Consider the following 17,393-nt stretch of genomic DNA (forward strand, 5'->3'; position numbering starts at 1 on the left):
TACACCTTACTGTCGAGGGTTTTAACTTTTTACAGACATTCTTTGTGGATAATACCATGGCAATCCCACTAGATGCAAAACATGATCTTTTTGTTAGTCAAATTCCGCTTTGCGATGCTGCCGATGGGCGCACCGGGCGCAGACCAACCTCCTTTTCGGCCTGTGTTGTTAAAGTAAACCCGCGTTTCATCGCAAGTGACGATCCGGTGCAGAATTCTATCCTTGTGTTGATATTCAAGCAGATTAGTGCAAGCCTGAAAACCTATTACTTTGTACTTATCTGCATGAGTTAGCTCATGCGGCATCCAGCGATTGAACTTGAAGATGCATAGTGCGACTAATGGACATGGCACTAACGTCTAAGTCCTTAGCGAGCTCGCTGATGGCATACTGATTTTACATCAGTTCTTGCAGGCGGGCCTCATCAACATCAATAGGCCGGCTAAAGCTCTCTGCTTCTTGAATGTCATAGTTGACAAACCTTCACAGCGTCATATGATACAACACTAGTATACTAGAGGGTAAATTTATGCCTTAAGTGTGATACTGCTGGTGGCTGCATTCATTTTATTGAAAGTTATACACTCACCGGGGGGGGGGTAAGAGCCTTACATGGAATCGGAAGTGTAAGAGAAATGATTCAAAATTATAAAAAAGGACTAAAATTTGCACAAGACATTATGAAAGTCATCAATTCTCATAAACATGTCATCGGTATCTCTGATTGATCGAGCTAACATACTGAAAGCGTTCAATTTATGGAAACTACCCTTAAAGGGAGAGAAAGACTTTATATGCAAAGGTCCAGGGACAGCTGAAATGTTTTTGTGTTTTTATGTGCCGTGTTATTCTTTTTAGTATACTAACTTAATTTTCTTTTCTTTCTGTTAAGCTGCTAAATTGATTTTTTTTTTTTTTTTTTTTTTTTTTTTTTTTTTTTTTGGACACGGCTGGCTCGTGTCGTTTGTTGTTGGAAGGGTTGCGCCCGCTTTTCTTCATAAGGTTCAACAAACCAGGCGGAAGGGCTGCGCCCGTATAAAACAAAACAAAACAACACTAGTACCTAAAGCTGTATACATGACGTGGTGACATTCTGTAGCTGACGTTTTGCAACACAACTGGAAGTAAATGATGTTTCCAATCTGGTAACGTGATAGTTCCATTTTAGATTGCTTGTACTAATGATAAAACGATATTTTTTTACAAATTTCACAGAACATTGTTCTAAAGCAAGCCTTTTTCTTTCAAATGCCAAAAATAGTTTGACAAAATATTATTAAACACGCCAAAACGAAACTGAACAGACGATATTTGCGGTGGTGGGAAACTTTCGTTAAAACCCGAAATTTTCCTATCATATTGGTTGCTTCATCGGTCGTAATATTATATTTGTTCATTATAGATTCTTTCAAAACCAGGAATTCATAGAAAATATGACATCCCGTTTAGTCCCCTTTAATGACCTCATGCATGCCAGTTCGTAAGTAATTTCAAAGCTCTCATCGACACTCTTATAAACAATACTTGTTCAGCAGCAAATTGTCCCGCGAGCCGTAGTTTGCCCCTCCTTGGATTAGTGTATTGGATGAGTAAAGAATGGGAAGACTTTACATCAGCCATTTAAGTACAACAGAGTAGAGACTCTGTTCGAAAGTATTTGATCTAGTCTGTACGGTTAAGTGTAGATGGATTCCCCGGCAATTAATGGAAGGGCTAAAAATTAAGCGTGATAACATCACTTGACCTTTTAATATTATGCGGAACATGTTGAAATGTTTTTAGAATCTTTTGTCCTGCAAATAAAACCGAATTGATAACCCTGAAGCACCTTAGATCACCTGTTACCTAAACATTCGGAACAAGACAAGTTCAGAAAAGCATAGAGCAACAGAGTATGGAATACTTTTGGTGGAGTATACTCCTCGCTGAGCAACATTTAATGCAGCTTCCTATTAGTGCATCCCAAAACACCTTATAACTTTTTTATCACAACAGAATCGCTTTACTTCTGAGCCTATACTTATGCATGATATCGCAAGGTCACGTAGAAGTCGTGATAAAAGAAAATCCCTTTTCGACTCCTGCCCAAAGTATTTATCTGGTTCCTTTAGACTTTCATTTATTCTCCAAACTTAGAGTGCATATTCGAGGACAATAGTTTCTTCTCGTATGATGATATTTTGGAAGCCACCATAGATTGATTTCATGGACGCATCCGTCTTGCAGCCAAGGTTTTGATTCCTTTATCTAGAGGTGTGATAAATGTCTCAAAAAACAAAGTTATGACACGGTAAAATAAGGTTAAAATACATGCTACACTTTCTTTTGTTTTTAAAATTTGTAAAATAAAAATGGAAGCTTTGCTTTTTGATACCCTGTCGAGCTCATGTATAGTACTTGATTTCATAACATGTTAATGGTAGAAAACTCAACTCCCCCCCTTTTTTTTACAAGCAGCAATACCCGAAGATACGTCATCTATGCAACCTCTGAAGACCATTATCATTGCGGCTGTCGTCATGCTGGTCTTCACTTCTGTGGCTTTAACTTGCTGTTGGTAAGTAACTGCTGTTGCAAATAAATAATAATGCTACTAAAAGTTTGGAACTTTCTGATTATCCGCACCCCACCAAAAGTCACGATCTCTTTGGCGACCAGTTTTATGCTACGGAAAAATTTTTCAAGATGGCGGTGAACTAGAACCATGACAAAGCATTTAATCTATAACAAGAAAATATCGGTAATAAAAAGAAACCTTTTCGAACTGCGCTATTGTTCTACGTATGCAGCGATCAGTTTTAGCTAAACAAAACATCGGGCAATTTCACAAGTTTGGCATCTGTACGAAGTTTGGCATTGCTCACCCGCCAAAATAGATATGTGTACACGCAAACCTGAGTTGTCCACATGAATACTTTTTGGTAATATCGTGGGTTATCGATTAACTATTTTGGGGACATACAGTTTCGCGTTAAAATACTTTTGCGACTTTTTGGCTGAGAGTGAGGATTATCAGGAAGCATTAAAAGTTTTCAATAATGAAATGCACTTTTCTGCATTGGCCTTTAAATGTATTGGTATATAAAGTAATTGGTAACTTTATCCGGTTGCTACTATAAACATTTTTATCAAATACAAAAACTGCAAAATTTGTTGAAATCTATTTCTAGACATTATCCTTCCAAAAGAAAATTAAATTAAAATTAACTAAATATAAAGAGTAATTTTATTTATTTTGCAACCATCCCATTAGAAGATTCAAGCCAAGCAACTATTTAATTTTACAAATATAAGTATATATGTGAGTCTGTTCTTTATTAACTTTTTTTAATCCCGTGATCTATCAGTAATATTTTCATGGATGGGAACTTCTTGCAACTTTAACTCAATATCTTCATATATGCTGCCGTCATAATAAAGGACTTGTATTTAAAGTTTTTAGTTCTGGAAAGCTAAATAATTTATTCTCGTTATGACAGTTATGAAGTTGAATCTGTTCACACATTTTAATACTGTATGTCAGTAGTAAAACATACCATAAGCTTTTAATTTATAAACATTTTGAGCTGCTAAGGAAATGGAGGCTCTTGACTTAACACGAAACAGAAAGTATAAAAGTGCGTGAGGGTTTCTGATTTAAGGGAAAAAATATGATATATTTAGTGGTCAAGGAAGTATTAAAAGTATTAATGATATACAGTGTCTAATCAGCTTTTCTTTTAAATAATTCTGCAGTCGTCGATGGGGCAGGCGTAATAATGAGCAACCTCATTTAGTACGAGTCAGACCCTTGCCGAACGCTCCAGGTCGAGAAGAGCTTGAAGCAGCATACAACTTCCAACGATGTAATATTCGAAAACCAGAGGAAAAACATCTGAGTCAAGTAAGTTTAATAATCGAATATTTTTAATTTGCGCATATATATATATATATGAATTCTAATATTGCAAAATTATACAAATATCCATACGTTGAAAAAAGTAAAATTCGATGCAAAAAAACCCAACGTAAATCGACGTTGGTTTTACTTCAACCAAAGTGCTTTACGCGATTCAACACTATCGTCGTCCTCAGCCGCAACTAAATAAAAGGCATCTTTTATTTAGCTTCAGTTGAAGAAGACGATAGTTTTGAATTACTTAGAGCATTCCTATTAGAATAAAATCGTCAGATGCGCCACCTTAGGAATTTTGCTTCAAAATTGGTACAAAACCAAAACTAGACAAAGTCGTACTGAAATATATTATTCATTAATTAAAAATAAAGTTATTTTAGTAGAAATACTTTCAGCGAGTCAGCCCTATCGTCGTCTTCAGCTTCAACTAACTGAATCATGGTTTTATTTGATTGCAGCTGAAGAAAACGATGCTGTTGAAAGCACTTCTGCTAAAATAAAATACTTCAGATCTGTCTTCTGCAAATTTTAGTTCAAAATTATGACATAGCTGGGTAAATTCGTACAGTCACTTATGAGGTGCCTAGGGCCCATGCGGACGACCTGCGCAAATCCTGTACTCTTGATCTCAATGAAATTCATGGACTTTTTCCTGATGTTACTAGTTAGACATGGGAAATAAATCACAAAAATATGCTTTCCTGAATGACAATATTCAGAGACTCCGGTGGGAAAGAAGGGGCGGGGAAGATAAGGGTCTTATATTTTGCACGCTGGCAACACTTGCTAAGAGCTATACTACTGAATTTTCCCCGTTTTTCCGGGGTATCAATTCCCAGGTTAATGTCAATTAATTTTTATTTTATAATCTCTCAGCTTAATTAAGATTTGAAGTAAAATTCAAGGGCAACTGACATGTTTCACATCTTCAAGGAGTAAAACAGTATGAACTCCCTTCTCGAAGACCAAATGCATAGGTTTCGAGCAGTAAAGCCACTGAATTTTGCTAGTTTGACTAGGCTTTAATTATGGGAGAACAATTGGCCTGCATATTTTCGTGATTTCGGCATATGTAACTTGAATACGAGCAAATATCTCTAAAATATCCTTCATGAAGGCATTCCTAAGCGTGCTTCGCTACAATTTAAATAATCTTAATCCCCAGGCGCATAAGTTTTGTCTCCATAAAAGAGTATTTACGTCAATTAGCTTGAGCTCGATGGAATTCCTTAAAATCTATCTAAATGTGAAATCACGATGCAATATGTGAAATGCTTGCAGACAAGATAAAAATATAATTCAATCTCTGTACGTACGGGCAGAATAAAGGACTTTTTTTTTTTACAAAACAGATTGTAAAATGGATTCAGAAGAGCTTCGTGACATCTGTACGTACGTATGCATTTCCCATAACTCAAGAAACGAATAGTCTTAAAAAAGGTTGAAATTTTATATATGGAACTGCTATAATATGCAGTTGTGTACGTACCATTTTTATTGCAATCGGATTCACCAAACATATATATATAACCGCTCTATTATCTGACTCGGGGAGTCCAATTTTTTAAATTTTATATGTTGGTAAATTGCGCATTTTGTGCTTAAAAAGTGTTTGAATTATGTTGTTCTTATGTTTCAGTGAAGTTTTTGTGACTTTAGTTAATAAATACGTTATAGTTGTATCAACAATTTAAAAGTTTAAATATCGCTAAGCTTAACGAGGCTGCAATTTGTTTACATTTGAAACTCTTAGTAGAATAGTGAATTAAGTCAATTGGTGCAATTAACATTACAGTATTTCTTTCCAGTGGGACCAAAAATTAACTTTCAATTCAATTTTGAGCACTGAAAATTTTGTCTTCCTTCCCGCTGGCCGAATTGCTTGGTTTTTGCGTAGAAACTCTAATTTTAAGTGTAAAAATTGTTGTTTTTAAATTTTTTTTAACTGTATTTGGTATTTTAAGTTTTTCTGTATTTTACAATTTTTAATGAAGATTGAGTTCTCATGCATTTTCTCCTTGCCGCGAAGTGAGAACTGAATTGATTGAATTAGAAACATATCTCTAATGAAATTCGAGGAAATAAGTTTAAATGAAGTGCAGCAAAAAATGTACTCGTATATAATTTAATAGGCCGTACAAAGTAGTCATGTGATGCCCATACCAGCTATTTTTATCTTTCTGTGGAAAATATAGAGCCTTTTCCTTTACCTCAACAGCTCCTTGAGCATCTTGTCGTCCTCGACATGAATAAACGTTGCAGTTCCTATATCGCTGCCATGTTTGGTCATGTTCCTTTCTTATAGACCGGATTTTTCTTGCAAGACGCCTGTCCACTGAACATTTCTGACTTCTCTTCAGTTTTTAAACAAAATGCCTTTTTATCCTTTTGATTTCTTATTTGGATAGTTGTGTTCACTTGTACTATGTTTTCACATCTTTGGGATCTTATGGAATTATATGGGTCGAAGTGAAACTCTTCTGCACAATGTTATGTTAGAAAAGCACTACTCCTTAAATTCTACACAACAGTACAGCATAACCATGTATAAAAGTTTATTTTTTTTTTCGCTCGAGCTTTGAATTTCAAAGTAGATCTCAGGACAGATTTAAGCCTTTTGTAACTGGCAAACTATCATCAATTACGAAGTGTGCAAACTTGTATAATAGAAATAGTTGTAACTATTGTGTTTAAACTTGTGTAATAAAGTGTAATAGAACGTTTTGAAGTGTATTCGATGACATTTTGCAAATTCATATTTTCGAAATGTTTTGAATTTCTGAAATAATTTTAAATCATATTTCCTAGGCGGAAAATATCGTCCCTGCAATGTCTGATAATAAATACGCTTTGTCGAGTGATATTTATACACATCCCGCCTCTTTAGCTCCGCTGAGAAAAGGTAAGTTTTTCAATGGCATTTAAAAAAATAGAGCAATAGTGAAACTTTTTTCAAATTAATTTGGGAAATGAGCTAAATTTTTTTAAAACTTCACATTATCTATTTTCTAAAGCTGGTTACACATAGTACTTTCAGATGTTCTTGATTTATAAACTTTAAAAAGAAAAAAGTAAAGTTTTAGGTTACTCGTCAATTGTGCGCAGTTGTGAGATAATATGAAAATTTTAGCAAAGGGTTCGCCTTCTAAAAACAAAATATTAAATTCCATTTTTTTACTCTTAAAACCAAAAAAACTGATAATTATCCGAGATAAAATAGAATTTAAAAATAAATAATCTTTTAAAATTAAAAGAATTAGAAAAATCACAGTACGGAAATTAATTAAAATAACGAATAAATTTAAGTTTGCGGTAAAATATAAACCAAAAACATGTTTTTTATTTTTTTACCTCAGTAACTCTTCTGGAATGTACTAATGGCAAGCGGTAATTTTTTTAAAGTTTAATTATGGTTAAGTATTAAATTTTCTGAAAGGTTGTTACATATAAGGAACTTATCATTAAATGAGAAATATATGTAGAATCAAAGATCTTCTGACTGTGGATCTTCTCCCTGCAAGTTACATCCTGCGTCATTCAGTCAGTTACTTCCCCTTCCTGCTAATTACTTCCAGTTCTGATCCCCGCCAGTGGCAGAGCAGCAAAGTTGCTGAACACTGGTAGTTCGGTCCGAGGTTCGAATCCCGTGAACAGGCTGGCTGCGGGGCTTTTCCATGGTTTTCTCCATGTGTAACGGTATACGAGACAGTTTCTCTTAGAAAATCCTCCACGAAGGCATCCCTTCCCTTAGGCAGGTAGCTCTCGAGGCTTTGCCGTAATCACATAAAAACTTCCAGTTCCACTAATTAGTCAAACCCCGCTGTCACGAGCGTGAAGGGAACGACAATTTGATTCGTTATATGTGATAAGAAGACATTAAACATTTCACAAAACAGCTTAAAAATTGATTTGAGAATTGCCATCATCCAAAAGAAGTTAATGATTATTCTTAGGTTAAAAAAACGCATCAAGGATTAATTACCATTATTATCACATGAAGTTATTAAATTTCTTTTTTCTTGTCTTTCGGTTTCACCATACGTTAATAATTTTACATGATGCAAAGAAACTAATAAGAATAAAAAAATTCCATTTCGTAAAGGAGGAATTACCTGTATAACTTCAAGTGTGTATGAATCCTCTCTACTTTCCCTTTTTCTGAATAGCAAAAATTTCAAAATTTCCATCGTAGTGTTAACTTTGAACAGATCACTGTTTAACATCTCAATAAAGGAACTTAAATGGAATCAAAGAACCGATTCAAATTCTTTGACTCATTCGATCAGTGATTCTTTGACTCAGCGTGATGCAATAGGATCTTTTAAGGTATGTTTATTACGTGCATTGAGTTTTCTAAGAACTGTCTGATACACCTGCCTAGATAGCCTTTTTAGGGCAGCGATCTCCAAAAATTTTAGATTGCGTACCCCTAAGACGAAAACAACTGTAAATTACACTCCACATAATATAATGAAATGCAATGTAATATAATACAATATACACTCATGCCCATAAATTAAGGATAATTCGGAGTCACGCGGAAATCGAACTCTAAAATAAATATATCACCTGTAAAATCACTACACACATCTTCAAGAATCATATGCAAATTTCAGGAAGTAACCAGATGACACCGATGGTACGTCACAATGACGAGAGTGTAAGAGAGTGATATATAAGGAATACAGGCAAAGAAGTAAAATTGTTCGCAGGCTCTTTATAACAATTTCAGTGCAATAACTGAATAGTTATGACACAAAAGACTCATTTGGATGATTTTTTACGTGGTAGAATTATCGGCCGTCTGAAATGTGGGCGTACCCAACTGGAAGTATCAGAAGAACTTGGAATTGCCCAGAGTGTCATCTCCAGGCTTTGGCAACGATTCCAAGATGATGGTAATGTGAGTAGACGTTACAGCACAGGTCACACCAGAGTTACAACGCCGAATGAGGACCGGTATTTGGCAGTTACTGCCAAAAGAAACAGGCGGAGCACAGCCTCAGACCTGTCTCGCCAGCTCTCCTTAGCCACTGGTACGACAATTTCAAGGCAGACCGTGTACAGACGCTTAGGGCAGATTGGTCTATATGCTCGTAGACCTGTCAGATGCGTTCTACTTACTGCAACTCACTGTCGCCTGCGGTTAGCCAGGAGAAGAGAGCATGCATTGTGGACACCGCAACAGTAGACTTCCGACGAGTCCAGGTTTAGCTTGCAGTCTGATTCTCGCTGTACTTCTGCTTCGCCGCTCCAGGTACCCGTTACCACCAAGAAAACATAATTGAACGACACCGTTACGGTGGTGCAGGAGTGCTCGTTTGGGGTGGAATTATTCTGGGTTCCAGAATTAACCTGCATGTTCAAATTGGAACCATGACAAGCCAAATCTATCGGGACGTCATTCTGGAACAACAGGTACGTTTGTTTCGGGATGCCATGGGCGTACAAGTTGTGTTTATGGATCACAACGCCCGTCCTCACCGAGCAAACATCGTAAGCGAATGCCTTCAATCGGAGGATATCACCCGTATGGACTGGCCAGCATTCTCACCGGACTTGAATCCAGTAGTGCACGTGTGGGACATGCTTGGCCGCCGAGTTGCAGCCCGTCAACCTCCTCCTACATGTCTACCGGAACTTCGGAGAGCATTGCTTTTTGAGTGGTGTAATATCCCCTAAGATCAGATAGATAATTTGATACTCAGCATGCCTAGGCGTTGTACGGACTGTATTGCGTCTTCTGGGAGACATACAATGTATTAACAATCATACCAACCATGTAATATTGGTTTTCTGTAAATAGGTTTCTTTTTTTGTAATTTGATCCAGGAAGGAAAAATCGCTATTTGTTTTAATAATATCAAACATATAGCATCTTTTTTTACTCTTTACCTTTTGTTTAATAAATAAGCTTTACAAATAAGTCAAATTTGTTTTGCTTCTAACTCTTCCTTTGCCTGATTTTACATTATCCTTAATTTATGGACATGAGTGTAGTACGCATGCGCTTTAAAGCTGGTGAACTTATGATGTTGAGCACCTCGGATGCTATTGAAACCAGACACGGCAACCAATGACAGATGCTCGCACTCACCTGATTCACGATCACACATTAGCAAGTAACTGTGAGCCTACTTATTTGGGTTATCCCCAAGTGTCACTTCGCTTTGGAGATCACAAAGGTGAGGTGAAGTTAAAAGAACAGTGAAGTAAAGGTGTTTTCATTATCCCAGTAGCCTAAACATGGGAGAGTTATTAATTATTAAGGATTAGTATTTTTTGCAGTTGAGAACTGTTTATATTATGGATAAACGTTATCAAAATGCAGAAAATTTTCAGTCGAAGATATCCACAAAACTCATTACATTGGATTTAAATATATTTGGATTTCCTATAGCCGTGTAAAATAACATTAAGTATATAAGAAATTGGACAGGACCAAAAAATTCGTTTACTATATCCAACGGGGATGCATTATAAACCGGATTCGCTGCAGTGGGATTTGATTGCACTTGCTGCGTCCTTCAATAACTTTCGCTTCTGCTAATAACTTCTTGCGTCATTCTGTTAACTTCTGCTTCTGCTAATTACTTCTTGCGACATTCAGTTAACTTCTGCTAATTACTTCTTACGTCATTCAGTTAACTTCTGCTAATTACTTCTTGAGTATTTTAGTTTAGATTCAATGACATAATGAATGAATTTAAATTTTTAGATAATTCATTAGCAACTTACAAGCATCTTTTAATAGGAAACCAAATTAAAGGCTATCTTTTTTTTTGTCTTGCTCTTAAACAGTTTGATACTTAGAAATAAATTTGTTGATAACACTATATTTTCCAGTACCTGTTTAAATTTTAGATCATCTAAAATGTGTTTGACTGAACTTAAACGAAACCTGACGAGACCTGAATTCTCAGAAAGCGAAAAACCAATGCAAGTCAAAATATTATGACAGAGAAGACCTGAGTCATCTTGGGATAAACACATTAACATACAACAAAAAGAACAAGGTACTCAACAATTCAAGACAAATTTAGCAAAAGGTTCCTGCGAGCTCGCTGGAGCTGATCTCTGGTTCTATGTTTGTTTGACTTAAATATTTATTATAATAACTTAGGACTGCTTGTAAAATATTTACAATTCATTTAGATGTTTAAAAACTGACATATAAATAAGATTTAAATTAATAATTTTAGATATAAAGTTTTAAAAGTACTACAATTACACACAATGTTCACAAAAAAGTCCTTAATTTCTCGACCATTTTTTGTTGATCGTAGATATACGTAGGTAAATTGAAAAATAAGTTTCCCCTGTCGACTGTGGTCAGAGTTGTGTATGAAAGTCAAAAAATAGAATGAGACATTAAAGGTATGACATACCTTTATTTTATTATTCTCGTACGAGTACGTTGAGACATTTGTTATATCGCTTGATAAGCTTCAAAAAGTCCTCCAAGAAAAATTCACGCTTTGCATATAGAAGAAGCGTTAAACGGCTATGGGCGAAAGGCGACACAACAGGAAAACGCGCAAGTCACCGATACACCATTGGGTAGAGGTTGCTGCAAATCAAGCAGATGGCGCTGTTGCAGTGCCTGCGCAAAGCGGAGACCAGCCTCTTATTTGAGCCCCGGTAGGTATGGAGAGAAGGTGCGTTTTGAATTCGTGGTCAAAGGAGGAAGTGAGAGCGGTTATCCGCTATGAGTGGGCACGTAGAGTATCAGGAACAGAAATTCATAACCGCCTCGTGGAAGTCTATGGGCCAGGTGGGATGTCGAAGCAAATGGTGCGGAGATGGTGTCGCACATTCAGTGATGGACGTCAGCAAGTGGAGGACATACCGAGAGCTGGACGGACGCGCACGGCCACTACAGATGCAAATGTCAGGAAGGTGGATGACATGATTAGAGCGAACCGGCGTATCACCATCGATGAAGTAGCGGAAGAACTTGGAATCTCACATGAGCGAGCTCAAAACATCATCCACGACATTCTTCGATACAGAAAAGTGTCAGCACGATGGGTGCCCCGACAATTGACCTCGACACACAAGGAACAACGCATGGGTGTCAGCCTGGAACATCTCGTGCGTTACCATGAAGATGGCAATGACTTTCTGTTTCAGATTGTGACGGGGGATGAAACGTGGGTCCACCATTTCACGCCAGAATCGAAGGCCGCATCTATGGAGTAGAAACATCCGTCATCACCTGTCCGAAAGAAGTTCAAGACAACTCCATCTGCAGGTAAAGTGCTCCTCACAGTTTTCTGGGACGCCCAAGGAGTTTTGTTGCTGGACTTTTTGGAGGTTGGAACCATCAATGCTACGCGCTACTGTGACACCCTGTCGAAATTGAAAGAGGCGATTCGGAAAAAGCGGCCTGGCCTTCTCACATCTGGGGCTCTGCTGTTGGATGACAATGCCAGACCACATTCGGCGACGGCAACGCAAAACCATATTGCAACTCTTGGTTGGGAGCGCCTACATCATCCGCCATACAGTCCTGATCTCGCACCAAGCGACTTCCATCTGTTTCCGGCTTTGAAGAAAAATCTCGGGGGAAGGCGCTTTGGAAGCAATACTGAAGTGAAACAAGCCGTTCAACGCTTCTTCCATATGCAAAGCCTTGATTTTTTCCTGGAGGGCTTTTTGAAGTTTATCAAGCGATATGACAAATGTCTCAATGTACTTGGTACCTATGTGGAAAAATAAAGGTATGTCATATCTTTAATGCCTCATTCTATTTTTTGACTTTCATACACAACTCTGACCACAGTCGACAGGGGAAACTTATTTTTCAACTTACCCTCGTATAATTCCAGTTCAAATGCTTTATAAGAATCGATTCTCGTTTCATAAGAATTATGAAATCTAACTTTATATATATAATCAGAAAAATTTTGTGCTTGTTATAAAAATAAAATACAAAATATTTGACACCGTACAACACAAATTTACTGAAGTATTTAATTTTAAAGTTGGAGATCATATTCAAGGGCGGTGCACAAACTGAAGAGCGAAATGTTTGGATTTGTACGTAACGAGAAACAGAACATTAGCTTAGAAAAAGGATTAAATGATGAGTATTTCTATACAGATAATTTGGAAAAAGTGTCCACTCGTCCTCATCTTTATAATAAAGAAGCCTTGAGATGTATTTATAAAAAGTAAACAAAACGCTCGACTCGGTTTGTTTTCCTTGACTTTAAAATTTTTGGATATTTGACGTCATTTTCCATTTGCCTTTAGGGGTCGCTGAAAAAATAAATTAGAATTATTTGAGATTGAATTTTCCCCTTATGTGACATTCATTGATATTCTTTTGTAATTCCTTAATTTAAAACTTTTTTTTTACAACTGATATGCTGAAAGAATTTTGGCACACGTAATTATGTTTTCAAATGTTTAAAATATATTAATGATATGAAGTTTTGTTGCTTTAGAATCCTAATTTAAATATCACACAGAAATCCATTAAACTAGAAAAGTTATTCATTTATGTATATAATGTTACGAATTGGCTATATACCAATGTTGAGTCCTGCCAACTGTGAATAGGATGTCCTTTTCGATAAACTTTATATTGAAAATTACTTTTTAGAACAATTTTCATAGAATTTTCTAAACTGATATTTTTAGTTACGTATAAATAAAAATATTTGGTTCTGTTCATGTTCCGTTCCTGAATATTATCTCCAACTTTAAAATGAAACAGGCCGGCTATTATTTGTCATACGGTAGTCAAACCTCCTGTATTTTTTATGTGAATAACAACTTTCCTGAATATAAATATAAGAACTGGAATAACATATAAAAGTTATATTTTGTAATTTTTGCAAAACTGATATTTTTAAAATTATTAACATGAATATTTGAGCTATTTAAAACATTTTTATGACTGAAAGTATATGTCTAGGAACAATGCTTGAAAAATAAAGGCCTATTAAAGACATCTCTGGACATGTGTATATACAGGATCTGTCAATGAAGCTGGAGATTTTAAAGGAGAGTCCAATAGTTCATTTTCTGCTCGCGACGGGGCTTAGAGGTCTTGGATTATTGTTTGATATTAAATGCCATTTGTCCGGTTTCCAGCGTGTTTTCTGTGTAAAATCATTTTATAAAAATGGTGACTGTGCGATTTTAATCGATACTGGAATAATGAAAACCCAGGTCAGTTGCATAGTCCGAAAATTCTGTGTTGTGTGCAGTTTCCTCATTTTGTGTTATTGGGCCTTATTGTTTTCCAAGACTATAGAGGAAACGCCACAACTGTTAATGCAGACCGCTGCACACATATAGTCAGAATAATTTTAATCCAAAATTTCCTTTAGTTTGCGGAAATTAATTTTTCCTATCAGGATGGGGATTACAAGTTGTACTGCTCGCGGGTTCGTGGCTGTTTTAAGTGAACTCTTCCCAGATGGACTCATACATAAACGTGGCGATATCTCGTGACCTGCGAGATCCTTAGATCTGCGCGCAGCGACTTTTTCTCTTTTGAGATTTATGAAGAGCAGGATTTACATTGATAGCCCACAAACCATACCAGAACTAAAAACGAATATCGGTCAAAAAATTGCGTGGATTCAACCTGACCTGCTAATCGAGTGATGGAAAATTTTCAGTCAAGATTTGAACAATGTTTACACAAAAATGACTCTCAGCTGAGGGGAGTTATTTTTAAAAAGTAAAATGGCATACGTTACTACACTCAAATCTGCAAAAAAAGTTCTGATAACAAATGTTTCACGAAGAAATTGGATACTTTTGAAATTTCCCGCTTCACTTTGTACAATTATGATTAAAAGGCATCGGGAACCATTCATTTAAAATACGCAAATATAAAGAATGCTTCCCCAAGTTTTTAATATGTTGTTACGACTTTCATTGACATCCCGTAATAATCCATGTTTCGTTTCATTTTTTGTAACTTTGTATGCTTATAATATAGAAATTTCCCAAAACGGCGACTATCATTTAGCAAAGAACGAGGATTACATTTTATTTTTGCAATGGAGGTTCTGCTACAAAACCATACGACATGTAAACTATTTAACAAAACTAATCAAAAATAGAAGTTTTTGAGTTGTATTAAATTTTTAAAGAAAGATAATGCGATAAAGATAAACCACTTTCTGATAAATTACCAACTGTAACTAGTGAGCAACAAGCTGGTCAAGTCAAAGATTTGATGCTTAGTAATCGTCATTTTTAAGAATTGTAAGTATTATTAAATACATTCATTTTTACCTTTTGGATGCTGCAAAGTAATTCGAGAAGTTAACTTTCGTGGCGCATTGTTTCATCAGTCAAGTTCTCTAAAAACGTTAAAGTTGTACCCAAAAATAGCAAATGAGCTCCAGTGTACTCCAGTGAGCTCCATGCGATGCCTTATCAAGATGAGTATCTTTTAAAACGTAATATTATGTGTGATAAAATGTACACATACGCTTGTGATACAGAAAGAGGTCCAACAATCAGCTGAAAAAACATGCCATATTCTATCAAAACTCAAAGAAATATTGGCTCTTCCACGATTTTTGCGGTGTTGTTCAGCATAGAGTTTTGGAAATTGGCCAAATTAATAATAAAAGTATTATCTGACTGTTTTTGTTACAATTGTTTTAAATTTGTAAAGAATTACCCTAATTACCGTGAGATAATTTATGAAGTTTGCACGACGATGGTGCAGCAGTTCAGAGTGTTGCTGATCGTGACATTTTGGCCAAACTTCAACAGATACGGTTCCACAAGCTCCATATTAACTTGTTATGGTATTGTATGACCTTTTTATTTAAAACTCCCGCTTCGCGGTCACTAGTTGTAATATACTAATACAATAAAATATTCACTGCGAGGACTGAAGAGGTTTCACGGAAATGATTTTAAAATATGTTTCGAGGCTTTTATAAAACCTTGGCACAGTAGTCTGGGAGATATAACTTTCAAAGGGGTATAGTAATAAATATTGACCATCAGATTAAATCTTATGTTTTAGGGAGTAATTATCAATACCATTTGAATATAATCGATACAGGTTTTTCTGGACGTAAGCCCCATTCTCTGAGCACGTTTAACGTAGGGTAAGGAGGTATATTTGTTGAGAAAAATACAGGTATATTCGGCTAAGGATTTTGATTAATTCTGACTTTATAAGCACGTAATTTCGTCATTAGACCATCAGCATTTCTATAGCACTTTCAACAAATAGAAATATGTGATCATTCCCTAAGTATATAATGCTCTATATAATTTTCAATCTTATGTTTAGGACTACGAGAGATACGTATTTCACAGTCAGCTACACCTCGTCTGCCGAAGCTCCATTGCGCGAGAGGAATAGGTCAACAGCAACCAGATACATCAACCGTAAGCAGGCTGAGGACCAAACTCTTGGCCAAATTTTCCACGTCTAGCAAAAAAGGTTCAAATTCCTCTTCGTTGTCTGACGTTTCGGTCTTCATGCCAATCGCCGTTGGTCCCAGCTTCGAGATTTACAGGAGTGTCACTTCTGAAACTTCTGACCCTTTCGATGCGACTCCAGTTGCCGAAGGCCCACCCACAAAGAGTTCAGATGTTAATGAATTGGAAGGAAGGAATACGCCGACCCCAAGCAAGAGTGAGTATAAAACACCCGACTTGCCGACCATTGTGGTCCATCTTGTGGATAGCAACTCCGTTGAACATGTAGTGGTGGGTACGAAAGATACTTAAAGAATTCTCCTGTGAAATTTTGATAGTGTTGTTACATCGTTCTTCAGTCTTTCATTTTATTAAAGAATCGTGGAGAAACTGAGAAATAGCAGTTTTATGAAATCATTCAGTACAAATGACTTTTTAAGTTTGTTTTATCTTTTAATGGTTGATTGTTTCTTTCAGATTTTGTTATTTTAGAGTCAAACTTTTCAAATAAATATATTTAATATAAAAATCGTTTTATACTCGCTTGTGTGTTTTTTAGACTTACATGCAAAATACATCCCTTTATACCATTCAGTTTAATATTTAAAAAACAATTTTGGATTTTATCAACAAGATACATTAGATTTACGAAATATTCATGTACATTTATACGAAAGTATGCACTTCTATTAATGATTTTGTTGTGCGTGCATAAATTTTGAATATTAAAGATTCATTAGTTTTAAAATGAGTTTTCGGCGTATCTGTATTTATTAATCATATAACATGTAAACTGATCTTAAAGTGTTACTTACAATTTTCAAATGTATACTGAATAATATAATAAATGTCAACATATGAACCAATGTTGTCGCGTTTATCACTGAGCAAAATATAAACGATATGCATTGGGCTCATAAGAGCATTCCAATAACAACATAACGTGTTATTATTGAGAGAAAAAAAGACTAGAGATTCAGTGTTTACAGATTAGTTAGTTATCATAGTTTGAGACACCTTACATGGTTACGGGAATGGAAGATTTCCTTGTGTTTACGCCAATTGCATTTTATGGAGTTGAAGG

At 35.9% G+C, this 17,393-nt stretch overlaps 1 protein-coding gene across 1 annotated transcript in view; it reads left to right on the forward strand.

Annotated features, from left to right (window-relative positions):
- LOC118185499 (uncharacterized) overlaps window positions 1–16,838 on the forward strand; it is a 40,834-nt gene extending 23,996 nt beyond the window's left edge. Inside the window, exons 6-9 of the mRNA XM_035355365.2 lie at window positions 2,458–2,557; window positions 3,736–3,883; window positions 6,704–6,797; window positions 16,179–16,838. Of these exons, the coding sequence (XP_035211256.1) occupies window positions 2,458–2,557; window positions 3,736–3,883; window positions 6,704–6,797; window positions 16,179–16,621 (785 nt within the window). The 3' untranslated portion in view covers window positions 16,622–16,838. The remainder of the gene's footprint in view (window positions 1–2,457; window positions 2,558–3,735; window positions 3,884–6,703; window positions 6,798–16,178) is intronic.
- Window positions 16,839–17,393: the final 555 nt, after the last annotated feature.

Source organism: Stegodyphus dumicola, chromosome 7 (genome assembly GCF_044657685.1).
Source record: "Stegodyphus dumicola isolate Sdum_Otavi_A_Nest chromosome 7, ASM4465768v1".
NCBI lineage: Eukaryota > Metazoa > Arthropoda > Arachnida > Araneae > Eresidae > Stegodyphus > Stegodyphus dumicola.